General features: G+C 34.0%; 1 protein-coding gene across 1 annotated transcript in view; it reads left to right on the top strand.

Moving 5' to 3' along the window:
* LOC107442948 (zinc finger C2HC domain-containing protein 1A-like) overlaps positions 1-16,530 on the top strand; it is a 45,865-nt gene extending 29,335 nt beyond the window's left edge. Inside the window, exons 5-11 of the mRNA XM_043046327.2 lie at positions 986-1,127; positions 3,935-4,083; positions 7,886-8,094; positions 9,467-9,568; positions 10,723-10,878; positions 13,613-13,663; positions 15,177-16,530. Coding sequence (XP_042902261.1) covers positions 986-1,127; positions 3,935-4,083; positions 7,886-8,094; positions 9,467-9,568; positions 10,723-10,878; positions 13,613-13,663; positions 15,177-15,465 — 1,098 coding nt within the window. The 3' untranslated portion in view covers positions 15,466-16,530. The remainder of the gene's footprint in view (positions 1-985; positions 1,128-3,934; positions 4,084-7,885; positions 8,095-9,466; positions 9,569-10,722; positions 10,879-13,612; positions 13,664-15,176) is intronic.
* The last annotated feature ends 6,531 nt before the right edge of the window (positions 16,531-23,061 follow it).

Below are 23,061 nucleotides of genomic sequence, written 5' to 3'. Positions count from 1 at the left end.
AGCTCCTAGCCTCATTGCAGGAATACCACCTATTTATGACTCTGGTCAGATGACACGGACAGTGCCTGTGCTGGTACCAGCCTCTCTAAACGTCCCAATCACAACCAGTGATGGGCTTTCACAACCAGTGACTTTCATACTCTACTGACTTATCTTGATGAGTATCAATGCTGATTATTCAGTTACATGAATGACAGGATCGAACTCATGAACCCCGGCTCTATATCAACGAAGTGAGCAATGCTTTTTCCGACCACGTAACTGGTGCTCCTAGGCCCTCAGAATATCTTCTCTCCCTTTAATTCTGTCCTTTATAACAGACCTGGCCTGTTCCCATCCAGAAATCCCTAATATTTTTAATTGATTTCACAAAATGCGTTGTAAAGTAAGTTCTTGTTCTCCTATTGTTCTTTTTTCTTCTGAGACCCATGTGAGAGCAACAGGTGTTATCAGTATTGCTAAACAGGTAAATAAAAATAGAGATATGAGAAAAAAAATATAAAAAGTCTCGTTTTCTTCCTGGTAAATCGAATTTAATTTTTAAAAATCTAACCAAAATTTAAAATACAACCATGCAAAGTGATACACCACCACCAAATTGTAGTTTTTTGCATAAATATTTAAACAACCTGTTTATTATTTAGAGGAAAGTCATTTAGATAGGAAATAAAATTATTTTAAAAAAATTTCAGTTAGAGAGCCATCTGTTAAGCAAAATGCATAAACTTATAACTCAAATAGGCTTAGGTATTTCTGGAGAATCCAAATCTGCAATAAAAAATAGGGGTTAATATTTAGGATTACAAAGCTGCTCCCCTCTTGCCCCCAGACCATTTAAAAAAATATTGAATGCGTTCAGCTTCACTTTCTCGATTCAATACATATTTCTAGAGATATTTGACAGTTTCCTAACTTTTTTTACACTGAGTATATTCATTTTGATTTTTGGATCATGAAGACCTAATTTCTCTACTTTTTTTTCTAGGCTGCCGAAGCTAAGACTAATCAAAAAAAGAATACTTGGAGGGAGAAGCATGAAGAATTGATAGATACCATAAAGAAAGCTCGGGGGAAGCCTGAAGATAACCCCCCACCCGGAAAAGAAAACCGTAAAAAAGTACCATCAGGTTCGTGTACTATAATACTATTGTTGGCTGAATGTAGAGCTTAATGGTTCATGAGTAGGAAGCGGCTGCACTGTGCAAATTATAAACGTCATTACTAACTCAACTTGATTAAATTAAACGGTGTTATAAAATAAGAGACAGTTTTTTAACACTGTCATAACGTAATAATGAAAAAGAAATAGAACAATACTAGCAGCTTTTGCCGATCAGTTTATTCACCTTAAAAAATTTTCTTGAATAACGCATAAAATTTAATGGTAATATCAAGCCAAATGCCGGGCACAACTGAATTTGAATATTCTAATTCTTCAACCTCTTCGCCAAACCTAATATCTTAATTAGTTATAAATATCATATTAAGCAAACTTTTTCACTGTTATGAATGAAATTTTAACAGTAAGTTAAACTATGTCCAACAGCCATTCAATCACACACACGTACATTTATATATTATTTATTTATTTACGATCAATAAATCCTTTAGGATTAAAAGTAAATAGTTTCGAAGAATAATTTTTTCAGTTACTAAAATATCTGTTATAATTACCCCCTTAAATATGAAGATATTTATTTTCGACTTTGTCAACCTTTATCTATCAATTGATACCTCTAAATGAAATTAAAGATAACATGTTTTATATACTAGTCATTTGGTATTTAATATTTGTAGTGGTAGTTACGCCACAAATAATTACTCTTTTTCTTAATTAGCAATACGAATCCCGAGTTTATTCAACTAAATACGAGGGTTGTCCATAAAATAAGGTTCCCAAGAAGCTGCGGACGTTAGGATCGCTGTTAAGCGGGGTTTGGTGAGACTGGCGTGTAGCTTGGCTCCCTTTCCCCAAGTTCCCGCTCCGGCGAGCTATGTACAACGTTAATTCTAGTCTTGGTAGCCTTGAAAGATAGCTCTTCCATTTGTTTCTCACGCCAGGTGCGAATTACGCTCTGGGATTTGTTTTTGTGTGCAAAAAACGTTCCTCCGGTGGACATTCATTCCCAACTGTGTAAGGCGCACGGGGAAAAGTGTATGAGTGTGCAACATGTGCGCAAATGATGCAGAGAATTCAAAGACGGGCGTACAGACGTCCATGACGAACAACGTTCTGACCGGCCATCGTTTTCGGAAGAAGTGATTGCAAAAGTGGAAGAAGCAATGCTGAAAGATCGAAGGGTGACGATTCGGGACCTCAGCAAAATGATCCCTGATGTCAGTAAGTCCTGCATTCACAACATTTTGAGAGACCGCTTAGGATATGCCAAGGTTTGTGCAAGGTGGGTGCCGAAAATGCTGACGGATGACAACAAACGGATGACAATAAACAAATTTCCTCATGCCTACGAAACAGATGGCGAGGGATTTTTGGACTCTGTTGTCACTGGGGACGAGACCTGGGTCCACTACATGACACCGGGAACAAAAGAACTATCCTGTCAGTGAAAACATCCAGGCTCGCCGAAGCCGAAGAAGTTTAAGCAAATTCTGTCTGCCAGCAAAGTGATGGCGAGTGTCTTTTGGGACAGGAAAGGGTTGCTGTTGTGCGAATTCCTGCCTACCGGCACAAGAATTAATGCGGATCGCTACTGTCGGACGTTGAAGAACCTTCGGTACGCGATTCAAAACAAGAGGAGAGGCATGCTCACAAATGGAGTGCGTCTCCATCAGGACAACGCTCGTCCACACACCGCCCGTGTCACAACTGATCTCATCAACACATTTGGGTGGAATACTGTCACCAACCCTCCCTTACAGCCCAGACTTGGCCCCCAGTGATTACCATCTCTTCCCTGAATTAAAGAAACACTTGGGACGGACGCATTTCACAACCGACGAAGAGCTGAAGGAAGAGGTTTTAAGCTATCTTCGCGGCTCGGCGGCAGATTTCTACGACTGAGGCATAAAGAAGAGGGTACACTCTATGTGAAAATGCATTGATCTTAACGGCGATTATGTCGAGAAAAAAAGGGAAGACTAAACTTTCCAAACATGTATTATTCAATGCCAATAAACATGTTTTTCATTGCGAAAATTCGCTGGAAACCTTATTTTACGGACAACCCTTGTATAAAAAAATAAAAACTATATCAAAATAGTAAACTTTTATAATAGTAAACTTTTATAAAACTGTCTGGCCAAACACCTTTTCAGTATAAAAATTTTTGACTGTCCTAAATGCAAACTCTGTCACCTTGGGGAGGACATGGACCTGCCCCATATTTCCGTCTGTCCTGCGCTCATCTCCACTACTGTGCGTGGACGCTACTGGGAGGCTAGGGCCCGTACGGGTCTATTTATCTCTTTTTGCCTTGTTTTTCTTGTTATTTTATCCTTTTTATTCTTTTAAATTGGCCTGCCATTGGAAATTTAAAAAAAGTAATATTATTTCCTTAATACAAACCTAAATGCTTTGAAAAGGTTCTGAAAAACACAATCAAACTACAAATATTCAAACTCAATTAATCAGCAAAGTGCATGTTCTCAACGAAATTTCATATACTCGTGAAGTTTTATCCCTGTTAATTTTATAAAAAAACAGCCTTAATGTTTTATGGAGTTATTCAAACCTATGGAAACTAAAACTAAGTAAATATTTTCTTCGGTTATCCGATTTTCCCTCCAGTTTTAAAAAATTTTTACTTGCAAGCTATCGTGTGATACACATTAATTTTTAAATCATTTATGGTCATGACAAATTTTTGTTTGGAAGACATGAAAACCTGTCTTCATGTAGATAATTACTGAAAATTAAATAGTTTTACTAGATAATCTCTTTTTTTTAAACTAATGGAATTCTTTTCTTCTTCAGATTACGTTCAGTGCCCATCTTGTCAAAGGCATTTCAATCAGCGGGCTGCTGAACGTCATATTCCTTGGTGCAAAGAAAAGAAAGCTCTAACTCCAAAATCAGCAGAGACGACGGATGAAGCCAAACAAAAACTTATAGCTAGAGTAAAAGTATGTTTAGCCAAAGTGTTTCTTAATCTCAAGAAACTTTTGACAATCTTATTTAAATGGAAAAAAAACTAATATCTGGTATCAATGTGCCTGTATGTATTAACACTAGAAAGACTGAAACTTAGTATATACCTATATTGCTCAAAAGCAGTCAAAATGACTGCAAATGTGATAGAATAGCTAATGTGTAAAGAAATTTGTTCTATTAATTTTTAATATTTTTTTGCATTATTTACAGTTATATAACAAATTATTAGTAAATATTAACAATAAAAAATGTATCCATTATTATTTGCATATGCTTTGCAAATGAAAAAAACAGTTAAAAAAAGCAGTTAAAATGATTTCCTTGGGCAATCTAGTGTTAAAGTATGGTAACAATAATATTCAGAGTGCACAATGCGCCAAAAACGCCCTCCTTTGGATACTCAGTATTGTGGTACAAATAGAATATTCTCAGGGATCGATCAAGACAAATTCAGGCCCAAGGCCCCCCAAATTTTCCGGGCTTCTTACAAAATATTTTAAAATTATATTACTGAAGAGTAGTCCTAACAATAAAAAAGAATTTACTGAATTGCATGATTCAAGAGAAACATTCTAAGAAATTTTGAAAGCAAACAATTGAAGATTATTTTTGTAAGATAAAGTTAACGCATCTATAAGTTAAAGCAAAATATCAAAAACAATGTAATATATGCAAAAATAAAAATACTTTGATGATCACAAATGATTGAAATCAGTGATTTTTGCTAAAAGCCACTGATTAGCTGAATTTTTTTTTATTGTAAGCTGTAATTATTTTTTATTTAGTACTTAAACCAACACAAAGCTATCCCACTTTTCATTAAATTTAACGATAAGTTCAGCATGTATGCCAAGATATCAAGGTTATTAATTACAATTTTTATTGAAAAATGCAGTTCAACACAGAAAAAAAATCCAAAAGAGCCAAAATTATATCTAGTCATAGAAAATTAAAATTACATTTAAATAACAATATATTTAGATATAACACATTTTAAAACATTAAAATTCATATTCAATGAAAAAGTTATATTCAAAATATTGATGCATTTAAAACTCTCAATGAATTCAATTAAAACTCTCAAACAATAAATTTAATCAAACTCTCAATGAGAGCAGCTTCATCAGAAACAGGGGGCTCTACTTTGACAATAGAGAAATATTTTGATTGAGAATTTCTGATTTTTTTTTGCTAGATTCATCATTTAAAGCTTGTTTCTTTTCTTTTGAGCAAACTAGATTGATAATTAGGTTTCATGATTCCAAGACTATCTAGTAAATCAAAATTCCAATACTGTCGAACTGTATTAATCAGTTTAAATTATCAACATCAAAGATTGTAGCTCGAAAAGCATATTGCTCTTGTTGACACTAATCATAAGAGACTTTGCAGATGTGCATTCTCAGTGCTTTCGTTTAAGCCGTTTCTGTAAAAATTGCACTAATTGAAATTCAGCTGTACTTTCGAATTTGATTAGTGCAATGTTTATATGAGTTTGGTTGCATCAGGATATAAAGAAAAACTAAACTAAACTCAGCGGCGCCCTAGAGGGCCAAGGCCTACTGTGCCCATCTCAGTTTTCTTGACCTTGGGCTCTGGGGTGCAGAAGCAGATGTTCCGGTCAAGTGGTCAGCCGAACGCGGAACCCCCAGTGTTTAGTTCCCNTATTTGAATATTCTAATTCTTCAACCTCTTCGCCAAACCTAATATCTTAATTAGTTATAAATATCATATTAACCAAACTTTTTCACTGTTATGAATGAAATTTTAACAGGTTAAACTATGTTCAACAGCCCTTAAATCACACACACACGTACATTTATAAATATTTATTTATTTACGGTCAATAAATCCTTTAGGGTTAAAAGTAAATAGTTTTAAAGAATAACTGTTAACAGTAATATATATTTCAGTTGCTAAAATATCTGTTATATTTACCCCATTAATTATGAAGGGAATTTTTTGTCGACTAAGTCAACCCTTCATCTATCAATTTGTACCTCGTGCGATGTGTCAAAATAACGCGTTTTATATACTAGTGATTTGGTATTTAATATTTGTAGTGGTAGTTAAGCCTTAAATAATTATGTTTTTTCCTAATTAGTTATACGGTTCCCCAGTTTATCCAACTAAATATAAAAACTAACTACATCAAAATAGTGAACTTTTATAAAATTGTAGTATTATTATTTCTTTAATACAAACCTAAATACTTTGATAAGGTTCTGAAAAACACAATAAAACAACAAATATTCAAACTTAATTAATCAGCAAAGTGCATGTTCTCAACGAAATTTCATATACTCATGACGTTTTCTCACTATTAGTTTTATAAAAAAAAATTCTTAATGTTTAATGGAGTTATTTAAACCTATGGAAACTAAAACTAAGTAAATATTTTCTTCGGTTATCCGATTTTCCATCCGGTATAAAACTTATATTTGCAAGAAATCATGTGATACTTATAAATTTTTATATCATTTATGGTCATGACAAATTTTTGTTTGGTAGACATGAAAATCTGTCTTCGTGTAGATAATTACTGAAAATTAAATAGTTTTACTAGCTAATCTTTTTTTCTTTTCTTCTTCAGATTACGTTCAGTGCCCATCTTGTCAAAGGCATTTCAATCAGCGGGCTGCTGAACGTCATATTCCTTGGTGTAAAGAAAAGAAAGCTCTTACTCCAAAATCAGCAGAGACGACTGATGAAGCCAAACAAAAACTTATAGCTAGAGTAAAAGTATGTTTACCTAAAGTGTTTCTTAATCACAAAAAATTTGTGACAATCTTATTTAAATGAAAAAGAAAATTAATTTCTGGTATCAATGTGTCTGTGTGTATTAACACTAGAATGACTGAAACTTAGTATATACCTATATTGCTCAAAAGCAGTCAAAATGACTGCAATGTGAAAGAATAGCTAATGTGTAAAGAAATTTTTTTAATTAATTTTTAATATTTTTTCACATTATTTACAGTTATATAACAGTCCCACAGTGGACTGATCGTTAAGACACGATTCCCAGCAGATCACCGAAGTCAAGCATCACTGGCTGCTGTCAGTGTACGGGTGGGTGACCACTTGGATCAGTCTGCGTAGTGACCGAGGGTGTGCGTTATTGGTCCTCGTAAAACTGTTCTACCGTAAAGTGATCTACTTCACGTGCAGGTCGTCGGGCTACCGAAGCGAGGGTGCCATCCCCTCTGCAGAGGATCAAAATTGTGATGGCATGTCTTCGGATCATCCTCGGGGATGTTTCCCAGACCGTCGCCAATAGCCCATTGTGTAGCTCTAGTTCGACGTAAATGAACAACAACAAGTTATATAACAAGTTATTAGTAAATATTAGGAACAATAAAAAAAATTTATTTCACTTGGAAAAAAATTATTTATCCATTGTATATTTTTTGTATATTTATATATTTTGTATATTTTTTGTAAATGAAAAAACAGTTAAAAATAATTAAAATTATTTCCTTGAGCAATATAGTATGGTAACAATAATACTCAGAGTGCACAATGAGCCAAAAAACGTCCTCCCTTGGAAACTCAGTATTGTAGTACAAATAGAATATTCTGTGTTGGATAAATTTTTTTAATAATAGGTTAATTAGTAATGTAACAATAGTTTAATTAGTAATGTAATAATAGTTTAATTAGTAATGTAATAATAGTTTAATCAGTAAATTATAACAGATTTTTTTAAAAATGTAATAATCGATGTTTTCTATGTGTTTGATACGTTTTTTTATATTGTTTTAAATTTTTCAGTACCGTCCACCACAAGGAAAATCGAGAGTCTTAAACAGAAAAACAAAAACAGCAGAATCTAATCATATTTCCAACACCAAACAAAAAACCCCTCCAGAGAGGGAAAAACAGCCACGTTCTTCACCACCTGTACTAGACAACAGGCGATCTCGAAATAGTAGTCTTGATCGAGCGAACAATAATGTGGCATATTCGAATGTGAAGCACAGGTATGACACAAATGTAAAACTTAGAACAGTAAATGAATAAAATTGATGATCCCTTCATATAATGTAAATNGCACTCCAGGGATCATTTACATGCCGCATAATCATACGACATGCTCGCTGAGGATTTTCTGCATCCCGAAAATCCAGTGTCTGGGCCGGGGATCGAATCCGCAGACTTAGGCTCAGAAGGCCGACGACAAACCAAATGCGCCACCCTGCCACATAAAATAATAATCTACAACTGCACATTTTGTGGAATGCTGATAAATAGGTTTTTGGAGAAAAATACCATTATTCCTATGGCTGGTATCTAATCTAATTTGTTTAGTATCTAGCGTAAAATTCTGAAAATTTGTAATTCACCTGAAAAATATGCCAAGGAACAATTTGGTGTAATAATTTCGTGTACCCTTTTAGCTTATCACTATGTTGGACCAGATTTTTATTTTCTCTCGAAAGTAACGATGCATTCTCTGGAAGTTTAAATCCCCGTAGTTAAAAGAAAACAGTCTAGACATAATTTTTGATACAAAAAAATAATAACAAAAAACTGACCTTTAGGAAGGAACTGTATGTTTTGAAATTTTACTGGTAGTATATGATTAACAAGCGATTTACGTCCTAAGCTTTTCATTTCCTCTAGAAAGTAACGATGTGTTCCATGGAAGTTAAAATCCCCGTGGTTAGACGAAAACCACCTAGACATAATTTTTGATGCCCATACCAAGGAATTAACCTTTTTAAAGAGACTGTATGTCTTAAAATTATATTAATAGTTTAGGATTTAAAAGGGATTCCTGTCCCAAATATTTCATTTCATCTAGAAAGTAATCATGCTTTCCCTGGAAGTTAAAATCCCCGTTGTTAGAAGAAAACCACCTAGATATAATTTTTGATAACCGTAACAGCAAATTGACCTTTAGGAAGAGACTGTATGTCTTGAAATTGTATTAGTAGTTAATGATTTTATAAGTGATTCATGTCCCAAACCTTTCATTTCCTCTCAATAACTATGCTTTCCCTGGAAGTTAAAATAAACCATAACAAAGAATTAAAGCCATAACAGTTAAGCCATAACAGGAAGTTAATTAGCCATAACAAATAATTTACCTTTTGGAAGATACTGTATGTCTTGAAATTATATTAATAGTTTATGATTTATAAGTGATTCACGTTCCAAACTTTTCATTTCCTTTAGAAAGTAACTATGCATTCTATGGAAATTTAAATCCCCGTGATTAGAGGAAAACCACCTAGACTTAATTTTTGATACAAATAAACCATAACAAAGAATTGATCTTTTTAAAGAAACTGTATGTCCTGAAATTTTATTAGTAGTTTGATTTATAATTGATTTACATACTTTTTGTAGGAGCGGAAGTAGAAGTAGAGAAAAAGAGCAACTGCTTTCACCGGAGCTTCCTCAACATATCATTAAATTCAAAGAGAGATTTCCAAACCACAACAATAAAAGGTAAAATTTTCACAGTATTAATAAATACAGTATTATTAAGGTAAAATTTTCACTGAGTGGAAATATCTCTGAAAGAGTAGCCAACGATACCTACGTCTTTCAGCTAATGTATTTATGAGATTTTGCATCACTCTCCGTTATGCTAAATTTTTACTTAAAGCCATTCTGTGCAAATGAGAAGACATTTACAGACCAGGAGAGATTGTACCAAACTTATCTATTTGATTCTAAGTTAATAGGAAAAAGAAGAGTTCTAAATCTCTCTAATTCATAAGTTTGTCTCAGAAATAAATTTTATACGAATTATTCGATTTATGCATGTTTCTATAACAATATCTTGAGATTCCGTTAAAAAGCAATGACACAGTCTTCAGAACGACGTTACATGAAAAGTATAACTTCAAATCAGATACCTGGCACTCCCTGAATCAACAGAAATGCCAGCGATGTCTTCCACAAAATTAACTCGGTTTCGAGCCACAAAATTTTCATTTCCCCCTAGTAGAAGTTTATGTTAAATACTCCCGGTGAACCAAACCATCTATATCTTTTACCGCCTGACACAGACATTTCGGATCGAAATACCCATCAACGCCACTAAGATACATTTTGTTGCTAGACTGAACTTGTCTAATCATTTTGAATTTTTATAATCATGTCTTTATACGAATAACATATACGAATTTAAGTTATTTTTTTCGAATAAAATAAAAAAAGGAAATTATTTGTGTAAGTGCTCACACTTTCAATAGCATAAAAGAAATAAAAACTTAATTTTTGTTGCTAAATAAAAGAAAGTATATTTATTAAATATAAAGTCAACAGTATTAATACTCTCTCGTATGAGATTCTCAATAAAAAAAATTAATAAAGAAGTTTTATTATAAGAACATCAAAGGTGTTGCTTCAAATATTTGTACTATAATATCATTTGAGGTCTAAAAACTTAAAAGATTGCATCATTGCACTTACACTGCACATTCTCTGATGTTCTTACAATTGATGGAAGATTTAACAATATTTTGGAATAAATAAATGTTTTACTTCTCAATTTACATTGTAATTGGCTTGAGTATTGTTTGAATTTTGTGCTATTTTTAAAAGTCTCTGCAAAGCTTCCATTTAAAAGGTTAAATGTTGTTTGTTACTTTAAGGAATGTGGATCTGGAAGAATCTTTCACTTCTGAACAGTTACGTGAACTACTCAGTTGTAGCAGAATAACTGATAGAATTCCGAGAACTGTACCAGGAGTCAGATTGACTGGTGGACATCAGTACGAGAAAAATCATAATGATAATTGGAATTCCAGGTAAAAAAATTAAATCAAATCACCATTACTAATTATGAATGCAAACAAATCTTACTTCCAATCAAAGCTCAAGGAGTTTCCTTGTCTTCCAGATTGGTTCAAAATTATAGGGCTACAGAGTAGAACATGAGTAGTCATAAACCCAATATTGGGTCGGCGGCTCAACGACGGTTATAAAATAAAACAAAATCTTACTTTTGGTGCCACGCTGACTCAGGGGATAGAGCGTTCGCCTTCCAATGAGGTGAACCGGGTTCGAATCCCTGCGATGGCTGGATCTCTTCCCGGCTTGCTACCACCACAGCACTGGTGTGAAGTATACTCAGTGGTAGACGAATCATGGGTTAGAGTCCCTTTACCGTCAGGCTAACCGTGGGAGGTTCTCGTGATCATGTCACTCAAATATGGGTTAGTTCCAGCAACAAGTCCTCCACGAAGGAAAATTTCTCCCACTACTTGATCCAAAAGTTCGCTTGTCATCTGGATTAGGTTCAAAATTACATAGCTACGGAGTTGAATTTTGGAAGTCGTAAACCCAAAAATTGGATTGGTTGTTCATCTACCGTTATGATATAAAATCTTACTTTCAAGTTGTGGTGGTTTAGTGGACAGAGCGCTAGTCTCTCAATGAGATGAACCGGGTTTGAATCCCAGCGATAGCTGGTCGATTCGAATTCCACACCCGACTCGCACCAACCACCACAATGGTAAACGTATCATGGATTAGAGTCCTCTGGCCGTCAGGCGAACCATGGGAGGTTTTCGAAATTTTCTTCTCCACGTAACGTAAATGCGGGTTATTTCCATCAAAAAGTCCTCGAAGGTGAATTTTTCCCAATACTTGATCCCTTGTCTTCTGAATATGGTTAAAAATTACAAGGCTACGAAGTTAAACATTGGTTGTCGTAAACCCTTAATTGGGTCTGCTGTACGGCGAAGGTTATAAAATAAAATAAAATCTTACTTTCACAAGTAGCTAGTTAGTTCGTTATTTTCAGGGCAAGGGCCATGAAAGGCAATACCCGGGCTAAAACTAGATTGATATTAGAATGTGTTAAATTAAGGTAAGATATCCAGTGTTTTCAATATAATCAACAACACTTATGGGAGAATCATCATCAATTAAAATTGTTAAGTTATGATAATCACAATCGATATATCAATGCTTTTTAAATTTGTACATAATTGTATCGAATTGTGCTTAATGGCTCGTGGTTCTCTGCAGCTAGTCCTGGTTCATTCAGTAAAAGATGCTTATGAGTTAAACGTGTATGTCTAATACATAATCTGTTAATTAGTTAATTTTTCTGGAGCTATTTTTGGTCCTAAAAGAGTTTAGAAATGTTTTTTTTCATGTAGTTTATTATTGGTTTCATTCTGTCTGCAAGTAGGTATTTAAAGTATTTCAATATCATTTCGCAAAACTGGTGTGAGGAAAATATTGTGCGTGATTTTGCTTAAAAATCAGCTACTTTATTTCCAAGGATTCCAGCATGTCTAGGGATCTAAGCAAACAATATTTTAAAACCTTCATCATTAAGGGTCAGTAACAATCTTACTATACGAATTATTATTGAGTGTGGTTCAATATTTGAATTTTGCAAAGCCTTAACTCAACGTTGCAATTGTATTACAATTAGGACTGCTAGCAAATGAATAAACTTCTAAAAAAATTATTCTATACTTCTATTCTATACTTTCCTAAAATTTTCTATTTATACAATCTTTTAGCCGAAAGAAAAACATTTAAATTATTTAATTCAGCGAGTCACAACTATAAAAAATGCTATAAGGAAAGAGTAATTCCCGTATACCTTAATTCTAGCGTTATTAGTGATGTTTGCAGAGAACAGGTTGAGTAATTTATTTCGCTTGCAACAAACTGGTTGCAGCATCTGTAACCAAAAGTTTTTTCTTACGATGTCAAGTTTAAGTTTCTTTGTTTCTTAAATATTTCTGATTACATTGTTTAAGTGTTTCTAATTATAATTAGTTATGTTTTGCCAAATACATTTAGATTAGTGAATATAGTGCTGAATATAGTGTATTGCGTTATTAATTCTGTTTGCAGCGAACAGGTTGTGTAATTTATTTTGCTTGCAACAAACTGGTGCTATATTATCAATTTTTTAACGAATAAAGTATCTGTAACCAAAAGTTTTTTCCTACGATGTCAAGTCTAATTTTCTTTGTTTTTTAATTATTTCTGATTACATTATTTCTGCTTAAATATTTCTGATTAAATATTAGCTATGTTTCGCCAAATATATTTGGAGAAACAAAAAGCTTTATGGACCAGCTTATTGTATTTTAATTTAAATCTTATGCGCAACTAAACAGAAAGAATTTAGTCCAAACAATTCGAAAAGCAATCCATTGTTGAAATTGTTTTTGTTGTTCCATGCACACCAGAGTTCTAATTTTTGAAATAATTTTTCTTATCAACTTAATATTTATCTTTTTTTGCTAATCATTTCACGAAAATGTTTAAAAAATATCAAAGCCCTCGCTTTGAAAACTCTCATCATAGTCGATTTTCTCATAATAACGTGGTACATTAATTTACCACCATTATTTCAAGTAAAGGTGACAAAAAGGACTGGTGGTTGCCTTTTCGTATTTATAATATTTTCATTTCACCAGATTTTAGAATTTAACAGATATTATTCAATGAATTCATAGGCTTGAAACATTCTGAAATTTAGCAACCACTAAGTAACTATTTTCTTTGTAGAAGCACAGATGTCAGCAGATCTGCATCCAGCAGTGGTGGTTCATCCAATAGGTAAGACATAAAAAGTGTTTTATTAAATTATTATAAAATAATTTTTTTCACTTACAATTGTTACAATAATTGTTGAATGTAGCTTTGCATGATAATAATCATATTCATACAATGCAAAGATCGTTGAAAGATTTTTATCTGAAATGTTGTGACAGGCACAATAAAAAATTGAAGGTGAGGTTGATTCAGAAAATGTTTTTTCATAAGAGAGAAATTCATATTTTAAATCAGAGATATTATTATTAATTTCTTATTTATGTAACATTCTCGAAGACAAATTAACATTTTAATGAATCACTCAAAGTACTTCAAAAATAACTTTATTTCATCTAAACTTATTATTTTTTTCCTTGACAATGTAAAATGAAATGAATAAAGCTAAACAACGTAACGCACATAAGTAACTACGTAAAGTAATAAAGTAAAAAAAAAACGGACATACTATACTTTCTGTTTTATAAACAAGAAACCTTCTCAATGTCAGAGTCAAAATTTTGTGTTTCGACGTTGGGAAAGGTTCTTTTTTGTAGATCCGAATCTGTTGTATGTCCTCTTTTGTGCCATTATTCACGTTGTTTAGATTAACAAAGTAGTATAACTAATCTTCATTAGGAAAATGGAATGGATTTAATTATAATGTCAGAATTCAGTCATGTAACAATACACTTAAAGGTCTGGTTTCTTAGGACAAGCACATTATCTGGGCGTCAGCTGAAAGTTGACGTAGAGCGGACGCCAAAAAAATACCTTTTTGTTAGCTCTGCGTGAGCAATCGGTCCAACGCAGACATTATCTCTAATTGCGCATGCATTAATAACGTAAACAAATATTTATTTTTAATTTGTATTGGTTTTGTTACTGTCGACCAGTGTTTTAGAGAACAAACAATGACTTTGTCCAAGAAGAAACACATTATAGTTGAGCTAAATGACGAGTGCTATGTTTAATGAAGAAGCAATGTTTAATGTCAAAATCAAAATCTTGGCTGATTTCAATCAGCTGTTGGATGTTGTCCGCCATTGCTTCTGTGGTTAACGTCACGTTGTAATACAACTGCAGTTGAGTTGAATGGCAATTGTAGTTCTAGATGAGCGTTCGATGACGTATACTATCAAACTCACAAATGGATCAATCAGAGGTTAGCGCTGATTTCCAGCGGGCGCCGACCTGTCCTAAGAAACCAGGCTATTATTTGTAGAACCGAATCTACCCCTTTTTCTGCCATGATTTGTGCTTTATTCACGTTGTTTAGATTTATTCTTGCGTAACACAAAGTATAACTAATCTTCATTAAGAAAATTAATTGGATTTAATTATAAAGTTAGAACAGATTTAATTAATATACACCTCTTTTTATATCGTCAAATCGTAATGGATTACCGAAAACTTTTTCAAACTCTTTGAGTGGTTTTACTATTCACAAAACACATCAGGTGGTAGATTAACAAACTTTAAATTAAGTTAAAGTTTACAGTAATTATAAAGCCACTGATTGTTGTTCCCATACTTTCAGCTGGAATAAGAGACCTACTCTTCCAGAAGTGTCAAGCAGCGAGCTGCCTGGGACTTGGATGGGTAAAATGTGCTGGAATGGGGATCTGGACCAATCAATGAACTCTAATGGAAGCAGTAGTGGTAGCAGTAACGGTTCTCTTCCACCCTTGAGTAGGGAAAGTAACGATGACACACCATTGAATTTCTATTGCCATCAGTGCAATAGTAAATTCCCCCTTATTGGAGCTAAATACTGTTGTGAATGTGGTGCGAAGAGGAGAGGGCTCTGCATAAACCAAACAGGATAGAACTCCTTAAACTAATGTGTTTGCGAACCAAATGTGTCAAACTGAGAGGTTAAGTTTTGTAACATGTGACTTAAACAGTGTGAGCTCGTTGGATTTTACGACAAAGAAATGGAACAAACTATGTGAAAGATATTTAGTTGCTACAAAATGTAAAGACATACTTCAGAAAATGTGTATAAAGAAGTCGAAAGCAAAACTGAAACAACTAGTTCGAAACTATGAACAGTTTTAACTATACTATTTAGTTCCTTGATGAAAGAAATATTACATATATCACTAGTAAATGCAGCTATTTCATGCAAACTTTTGAAGCATGTTCTCCTGACAATGATTTAATAAATAAGACGGTGCATATCAAACCCAAGTCCACACTAAATGATTTTGAGATTATCTGGGTAAAAAATTGATTTTAACGCTTAAAGAACATGCCTTATAGATTATTTCAGTAGCTTTAAAAATTATACTGCTGGGAAACTTTTAAAATTATAGTTTTTTTTTACACTGACATAAAATTATTTGTCAAAAAAAGCATTTTGTAAAAAAATTATATGAGTCAAAAATATCTTTAAGATATTTCTGGCTCATATAAATTTTCATAAATTTTCGCATTTGTCACTAATAGTGACAAATGCGAATGCGTAAATATAACTTTATTCGAATTCCTAATAAAAAAAAAAACTTTTGTAAAATTGCATTTTCAAATTGTTCCTCCTCCTTGGAGACAACTGACAAAAGAATTAAGTAGATAAACTACTATGGGGTAGATATGTAAGGTACATCCCAGAAAAAATCTCCAAGCATAATTAATTTTTTGTGTACTTTCAAAGTTTGATATGCACTTTTAAAGTTTTTGTCATAAAAATTAGATAATTATGTGACCTATAATTATGTTATCTAAACTAAAAAATAACCTGAACTGAAAGAAGTCTTAATCTAAATTAAAACATGATTGAACTGTAATTGAAACTAATTTGTTTATTATTGAAACTAATATCATATCCATTTATAGTTTTAAATTGTACATTTATCTTGAAGTTGAATAAAGACAAAAAATAGTAATAAAAAGCCTTTTTGTATTTTTGAAAAACATTAACATAGGTCTTGCATCTTCACTATAAAAGTGGTAGTCAAATACAAATTATCTGGCAATCTGGCATAAATTTTTTAAAAACCAATCTATTTTGCCAGTACTTGAGAATACTGCTGCGTAACTAGCATAGGTATTATATACATATGTTTAAATTATAGATTTGAAACAACTGTTAAAACAACTACTTTTAAATCAAAGATTATATTATATTATACATTAAAGCATAAATATTGCTACTCAGGTGTATGCCATTGATAAAGGTTTCGCTCACTCTGCTGCTGGAGAGCTGGAGGTTGTGAGTTCAACCCTGGCAACCAATTAAATAACCGGCGTGTATCTGCAGCAAGGTATACATTAAATCGGTCATGATTTGGAGTGAGGGGATAGATTAAAATCTTTTAAGTTAGGAAAATAATGGAACTGAAAACTGCATTAAACATAGTTCTAAAATGAAGCATCATAGAAATTAAAAAAAAATATATATTTTTAGGAATTAAATACCAAAGTTTTAAGAAAAGGATAAATATCATAGTACATTCCTAGACAACTGAAAAGAGCAGGAGGAGGAAGGGCTAAAGGCATGGAAACGATCTTTTCCCCAGATGGCGTATTCGAGCGTTGCGATCGCCTATAGTAGGCACTACAATTGTAAAATGACGCGCTTTTTTCATCTTAGGTGTTAAAGTTAATCGGAAGTAGTAACCCGGAGGTCTTACGGCGAATTTTAACGCCCGGCGTCATCTGTGCTTATATTTACGAGGATAACCTTCTTCTTCTTCAGCACGACAGCCCCTTACAGGCCCTGGCTGCCTCAACCACGCGTAGCATCTAACGCCTCCTATCCATGGCGACTTTTTTCCAGTTGTTAATGTTTATTACTTTGAGATCTTTAGCAATATCATCCAGCCATTTAGTTGGAGGTCTTCCTCTGGCCCGAGATCCAGAAGGATTTTTCAAGGTGGCGATTCGTACTGCATTGTTTTCTGGAACTCCCCAGATATGGCCAAGCCATCTTAATCTATTGCTTCGGATGACCAGCACTATCTGTGGCTGTCCATAGAGTCTATATAATTCAAAGTTGTATCTGATTCGGAGGAGGAGGAAAGACCAAAGGCATGGAAACGATCTTCTCCCCAGATGGCGTATTCGAGCGTTACGATCGCCTATAGTAGACACTACAAGTGTAAAATGACACGCTTTTTCAATCTTAGGTGTTAAAGTTAATCGGAAGTAGTAACCCGGAAGTCTTACGACAAATTTTAACTCCCGGCATCATCTGTGCTTAGCTTTACGAGGTTAACCATTCATTGAAAAATATTAATGATCATGATGATTTTCATAAAGTATTTATTCCGTCATTGTAAGTAATTTTGAATTATTAAATAACTGACGACTTAAAATGTATTAGAGTTGTGGTGTATGTAACCGTTCGAGGCAATTTGTGGTTGATCCTGAAAAGCTAAGCACAAGCAGCGGTGGTTAAAATTCGTCGCAAGACTTCCAGGTTACTATTTTCCATTGATTTTTACGCCTGAGCTTTGAAAAGCTCGCCTTCCGAAATTATTATGCTTGTAGTGCTTACATAATAACACGTTCTTTCAATTTAAATTTCAACGAAACAAACAACAGAGGAAGTTGGAAAACTCCACAAACATTTTTCGATTCTATCCGAAAAATAACAAGCAGAGAAATTGAGAACTAATATAGGCAATCCTTACGCTTTACTTATGTTGCGATATTAATTTTCTTTATATTGTTTTAGGATCACTACCTATTGCAAATTATATATAACAGAAAATTCTTATAAATGGTAAAAATTACGCTTTAATTTAAGCATAAATCACAATAATAAAACTTTTTTAGAATATTAAGCCTGTTAACACATCGCCTCGTAAGCATAACATGGGCGGTGGAATACATAGGAAGTTTTTAAAATTTTTCCGGTTTTAAGAAGCTTATTTACATACCAGATTCGAGGGTGGAATCACGTCGGCGTGTGTACATCCAGTCTAATCGAGTGCAACTATTGCGGATTGTGACTTTGCTACTGTGTTTGTAGTAAAAACTTAGTTTAAAGTATCGTATTTCAAATAGTGCATTTAACTAATTACTGTATTAGTATTACAGTATTTCCTTTCAAGAAATTCGGCAAAATAACCTGGTTATCAACTCGGGCACCGTCCACCGGTGCGGCTTGAATTGCCCAACTCACTTTAATGTAAGTACTCCTTGTGGAATACAATCTTCCATCATATCTTAATATGAGGGAAGATGAAATGGACTTCGGAACAGACTCTTATTTGGAAAGACCTACCAAAGTGTCAACTCCAACAATACTTGGATTTGAAGAATCAGTTATCGAGCAACTAGAATATGCAACGACTGGTGGGTTATCCACCTCCTCTGCTATCCTCTTTACTCCTAATGGCCAAAATTCATTTCTAAAAAACCGATCCTGTTAATAACTCAGGTGTTAATAACGATTAAATAACTCAGTTAGCTGCCCTGAAAAAATCATCTCGTGTATACACAAACGTCAAGGAAAATTGATAATAAAAACAAATGACGTGGCGGCTGCAATCGAAATAAGTAAAATAACCAAGTTAAAGGGAATCCCAACCCAACCATACGTTTTTCCAGGAAATATCACAACGAGATTCCTTGAAGAAATTCCCACCGATCATTCAATTTGCTGCTTTAGCTTCAAAACTCTCATATTATAATCTATTTGTTCACAGTATTCGGAGATTCACCAAGAGGAAATCTTCAGAGTTGTCAAAAATATGCCTAATCACAATGTATGGCACGTGAATTCCAACTGAGGTTAAATTCTGGTACAATGTTGTACAGCCTACTCTCTTCTGTGATCACCCGAGTCAGTGTTCTAATTGATATAAATTTAACGACTCTGTGAAAAAATGTCCATCTAAATCTCAAATTTGCTCATACTGTGGCAGACAACATATTTTTTCAGAATGCGACAGCAAAGTACCACACTGTTCTAATTGCACAGGGAACCATCCAGTGAATACCCAGACTTTTCCATCTTGGATGAAAGAAGCTAAATTCCTCGAATTTAAATGCAAGAGACAGCTATCCTTCTTTGAAGCCAGGCGACAATTGAAATCTGAAAATTCCCAATCCACTTACGCAATTGAACATACCACAAAAGTGGAGAACATAAAGAATATTGTCAAGAGCGTCATATTCATACCCGAGGTTGTTACAACTTTTGACGTTAAACTTCAAGTATTCGGCAAACGTCAAGATATCCTGTTTGAAAAACTATTTACAGTAATAGACAACCTCACTTCTCGACTCGATACTTCAGTACCCGAATCACACCCATTAAAGAAGAAATTCCGTCTCTTGAGGGATCAAGATAATCATCTTCCGATACGGACTGCTCCCGAACCCGTGACCTCTCTCTCAACTAATTCAGCTATCGAACCAACTCCTCTGAACAACAAATCTTTTTCCACTTATCCACAACGTGAGATCACTACTCCAGTATCATCTCAAACATCAAGCGCAATAACACAGAATGCCTCATCTTAAAATAATACAATAAACCAATAAAATTCTACAATCTCGCCCAAACGTCTCTATCAGTGGTACCGTTGTGGAGGCGGAGTTATCGATCATGCCAACCTATCAAATCATCTATCTAAAGGTACCTCGTGTTGAATCAAGTTAGCATATCTTATATACCAGTGAATTGATGTTTAATTTTCGTAGTGGTAGTTACGCCTCAATACTCCAACACCAGAATTTTATTAGGGATAGAATTCGATGAACGTATACCACTAGTTGCTGTACTTGTGGAAGACCGGGAGAGCTGGTTTTAAGCTCACCGGGTTTTTTAGTGCTGAATGTGAGAGGTGTATTAACTTCACAGTCGTAATCGCTCCTGTGTTGCCATTAGCAGTCGAGTGTATGCTGCAGACGTTGTGTTTAATCGAGACGAGACTGAGTAGCAACAGTGTGAGGAGGTGGATAATGTCGCAGTCACAAGCAGCAAGTCAACTGTTCCATGTAGACCATCCATCGAGATAGGCGTTACCAGATCGAGGTGGGCTTAACTGCCTGTTCAAATCACGTTCGGAGGTCACCAATGTGGGGGCGGATTTATAGATCATGTCAACCTTCATTTATCAAAAGGTACCTCGTGATTGAGGCTTAGGCTGAGTTCAATTACGGAGTACCTGTCTGCGAAGCTGACACTTTTCACTCCTTCATCTATGATGGTGCCCGTGGGTGCCTGGAATAATGACGATATAGATAAAAAAAATATCAAGCCCTTGTTGGGAAATGGCATGAGTTGTAATAGTAGAATATCATTTTGTAGGGGATGACCCCTGGATTAGAGTTTGAAGTAAACTGAGCACTTCTTGGTTTTTTAGGATCTCCCGCAGTTCCTTCACGATTGAAACAAGCAACGATTGAGCTGAGGTAGCAGGCGTATCCTTAGGCTGGTGTCTTTTTCTACTGGGGCGGGCCTCGCACCCAGAGAAATTGGAAGTATGGCCCTTGCTGTAGTTGCAGCAGGTGGCAGGAGAATCTTTGCTCATTTTGCACTGGAATGAATAGTGCCCTTCGGCGCACTTCATGCATCTTGGTTCGGAAGTGCAGGTTCGCTGTGAGTGTCCGAATCGTTGACATCGGAAACACTGTAGCGGCCCTCGGCCGCCTCTAAATTTCTCCTCACTGATCGGAAAGTCCTTAATGAATTCGATGTGGTAGATCTTCATGTAGTTTGCTATCTCTGGTAGGATGATGAGGAAAAGTGGGAGTGGTCTATAAGCCCCGCCCACTCTCTTCATGAACTGAACAACTTTCAGGATTTCTAAATTCTGTTTCTCTAATCCTCATGATTGAATCAAGTTAGCATGTATGATATACCAGTGAATTGATGTTTAATAATCGTAGTGCTAGTTACGCCACATTTAAAATAATATTGTGGCCTGCAGCACTCCCCTCGTCTAAATTTTTCTCTACTTAGTGTTTCAGTTTCAAATAAGGAAAATAAGTACACAATTAAATATAGAAGGTTGTCCTTTTAAATTTTTACTTTTATCATTGTTCAATTTTTTTTGCGAAATGCTCTTAATATTTTTTTCTTTTATCTACCTCTGCATCTTGAAGATGTTTAAATTTGAAATACAATTTTTTTTTAAACATTAATAAGCATAATGTTGCTATTGCATTAATGCAAAATCAATTTATAACTTTTCTTATGCAAATTTATTTTTAAGTTGATTTTTACAATAACTTAAAGAATGTTCTCTATCTCATTCACTAACTTGTTTAGTTGCTAAATACTTTTTGTTAAAAGACAATTTAGTAGTCTAAACCAAATTCTAATTGGTTTTTTTACTTCAAATGGCAGCTCAGATCTCTTTGTTATCTTTCACTTTTTTCTACTTATACAGAATGGTCAAGAAAATTATTAAAATGAAATCTGTTTACCTTCACTAATTAAATTCATTATAAAGCTAAATACCATTTCTTATTATTGTAAGTAATTTTGTTTTTTTGTGGAGGACAAATAACATACACTAATAATTTGTTTTAGCAGTAGTAGTTATTGCTTTCATACAGTATTTATACTAACTGAGCACTTTGCGTTTTTTTGTGTGGAAATTTTTCCTTGTGCACAATTTTCTTTTTAAATAAATTAAAGAGGAACAGATTTTATGACCGGAAAACAGGGGTGAGTTTTTTCCGCTTTTTGGCAGAATTCTGCTCTTCTTTTTTTCCCAATTTAATAAAATGAAGAATCTACCTTTTCAAAAAAAAGTTTCGCTTTTTGAAATAAAAATTTAACTGTCAGGGCTTTTTTCTACCTATGTAAACATGATTTAAAATTGGATTCAGGCAATTTTAAATAACAAATTACAATTTGTTTTCATGCAATATATATACAGTGAAACCTTCTGTTATGGACACTCCTGCAAAACGGACGCCTCTCAATACGGACATATTTTTAATTCCCCGGGAATCTTCTATGAATAAACCATTACGTAGGTTCTCCGCAAAGCGGACATTCCCGTAACTGGACGCAGACAGTCATTTTGGTCCTGAAACGTTTTTTTTTTATTTCTACAAACTGGACACTACTTTTTCTAAATAAATTTCAAACTGAAAAAATGCAACTTTTCACCTTTTTAAAGCATGTAAATAAAACTTTTTGCCTTATCCATAACTAAAAATATTGTTAAGCTATTTCACCACCGAAAAATCAATCTTTCTCCTGTCACCTTGTCTTATCTTTGTAAAGAAAGGAGAGAAAATGGTACTACACTCCTGAAATAATTCTGACATCGGCATCTTTTGATCTTTTCATCTGGACCACACAGGTTATGAGACCCCTCAAGTTGAAATGACTTCTCTCAATGCTTCTTCCCCATTGAAAATTTCTTTAATTTTCTTATCAATTTGAAGACTGTATTTAACACAACTGGGGTAAAAAAAAGAGAACAGAAGTATAATCTTTGAGGTGTTTA

This window comes from Parasteatoda tepidariorum, chromosome 8 (genome assembly GCF_043381705.1).
Source record: "Parasteatoda tepidariorum isolate YZ-2023 chromosome 8, CAS_Ptep_4.0, whole genome shotgun sequence".
Lineage (NCBI taxonomy): Eukaryota > Metazoa > Arthropoda > Arachnida > Araneae > Theridiidae > Parasteatoda > Parasteatoda tepidariorum.
The sequence above is the reverse complement of the archived record's forward strand: the minus strand, read 5'-3'. Positions and strand labels throughout refer to the sequence as shown.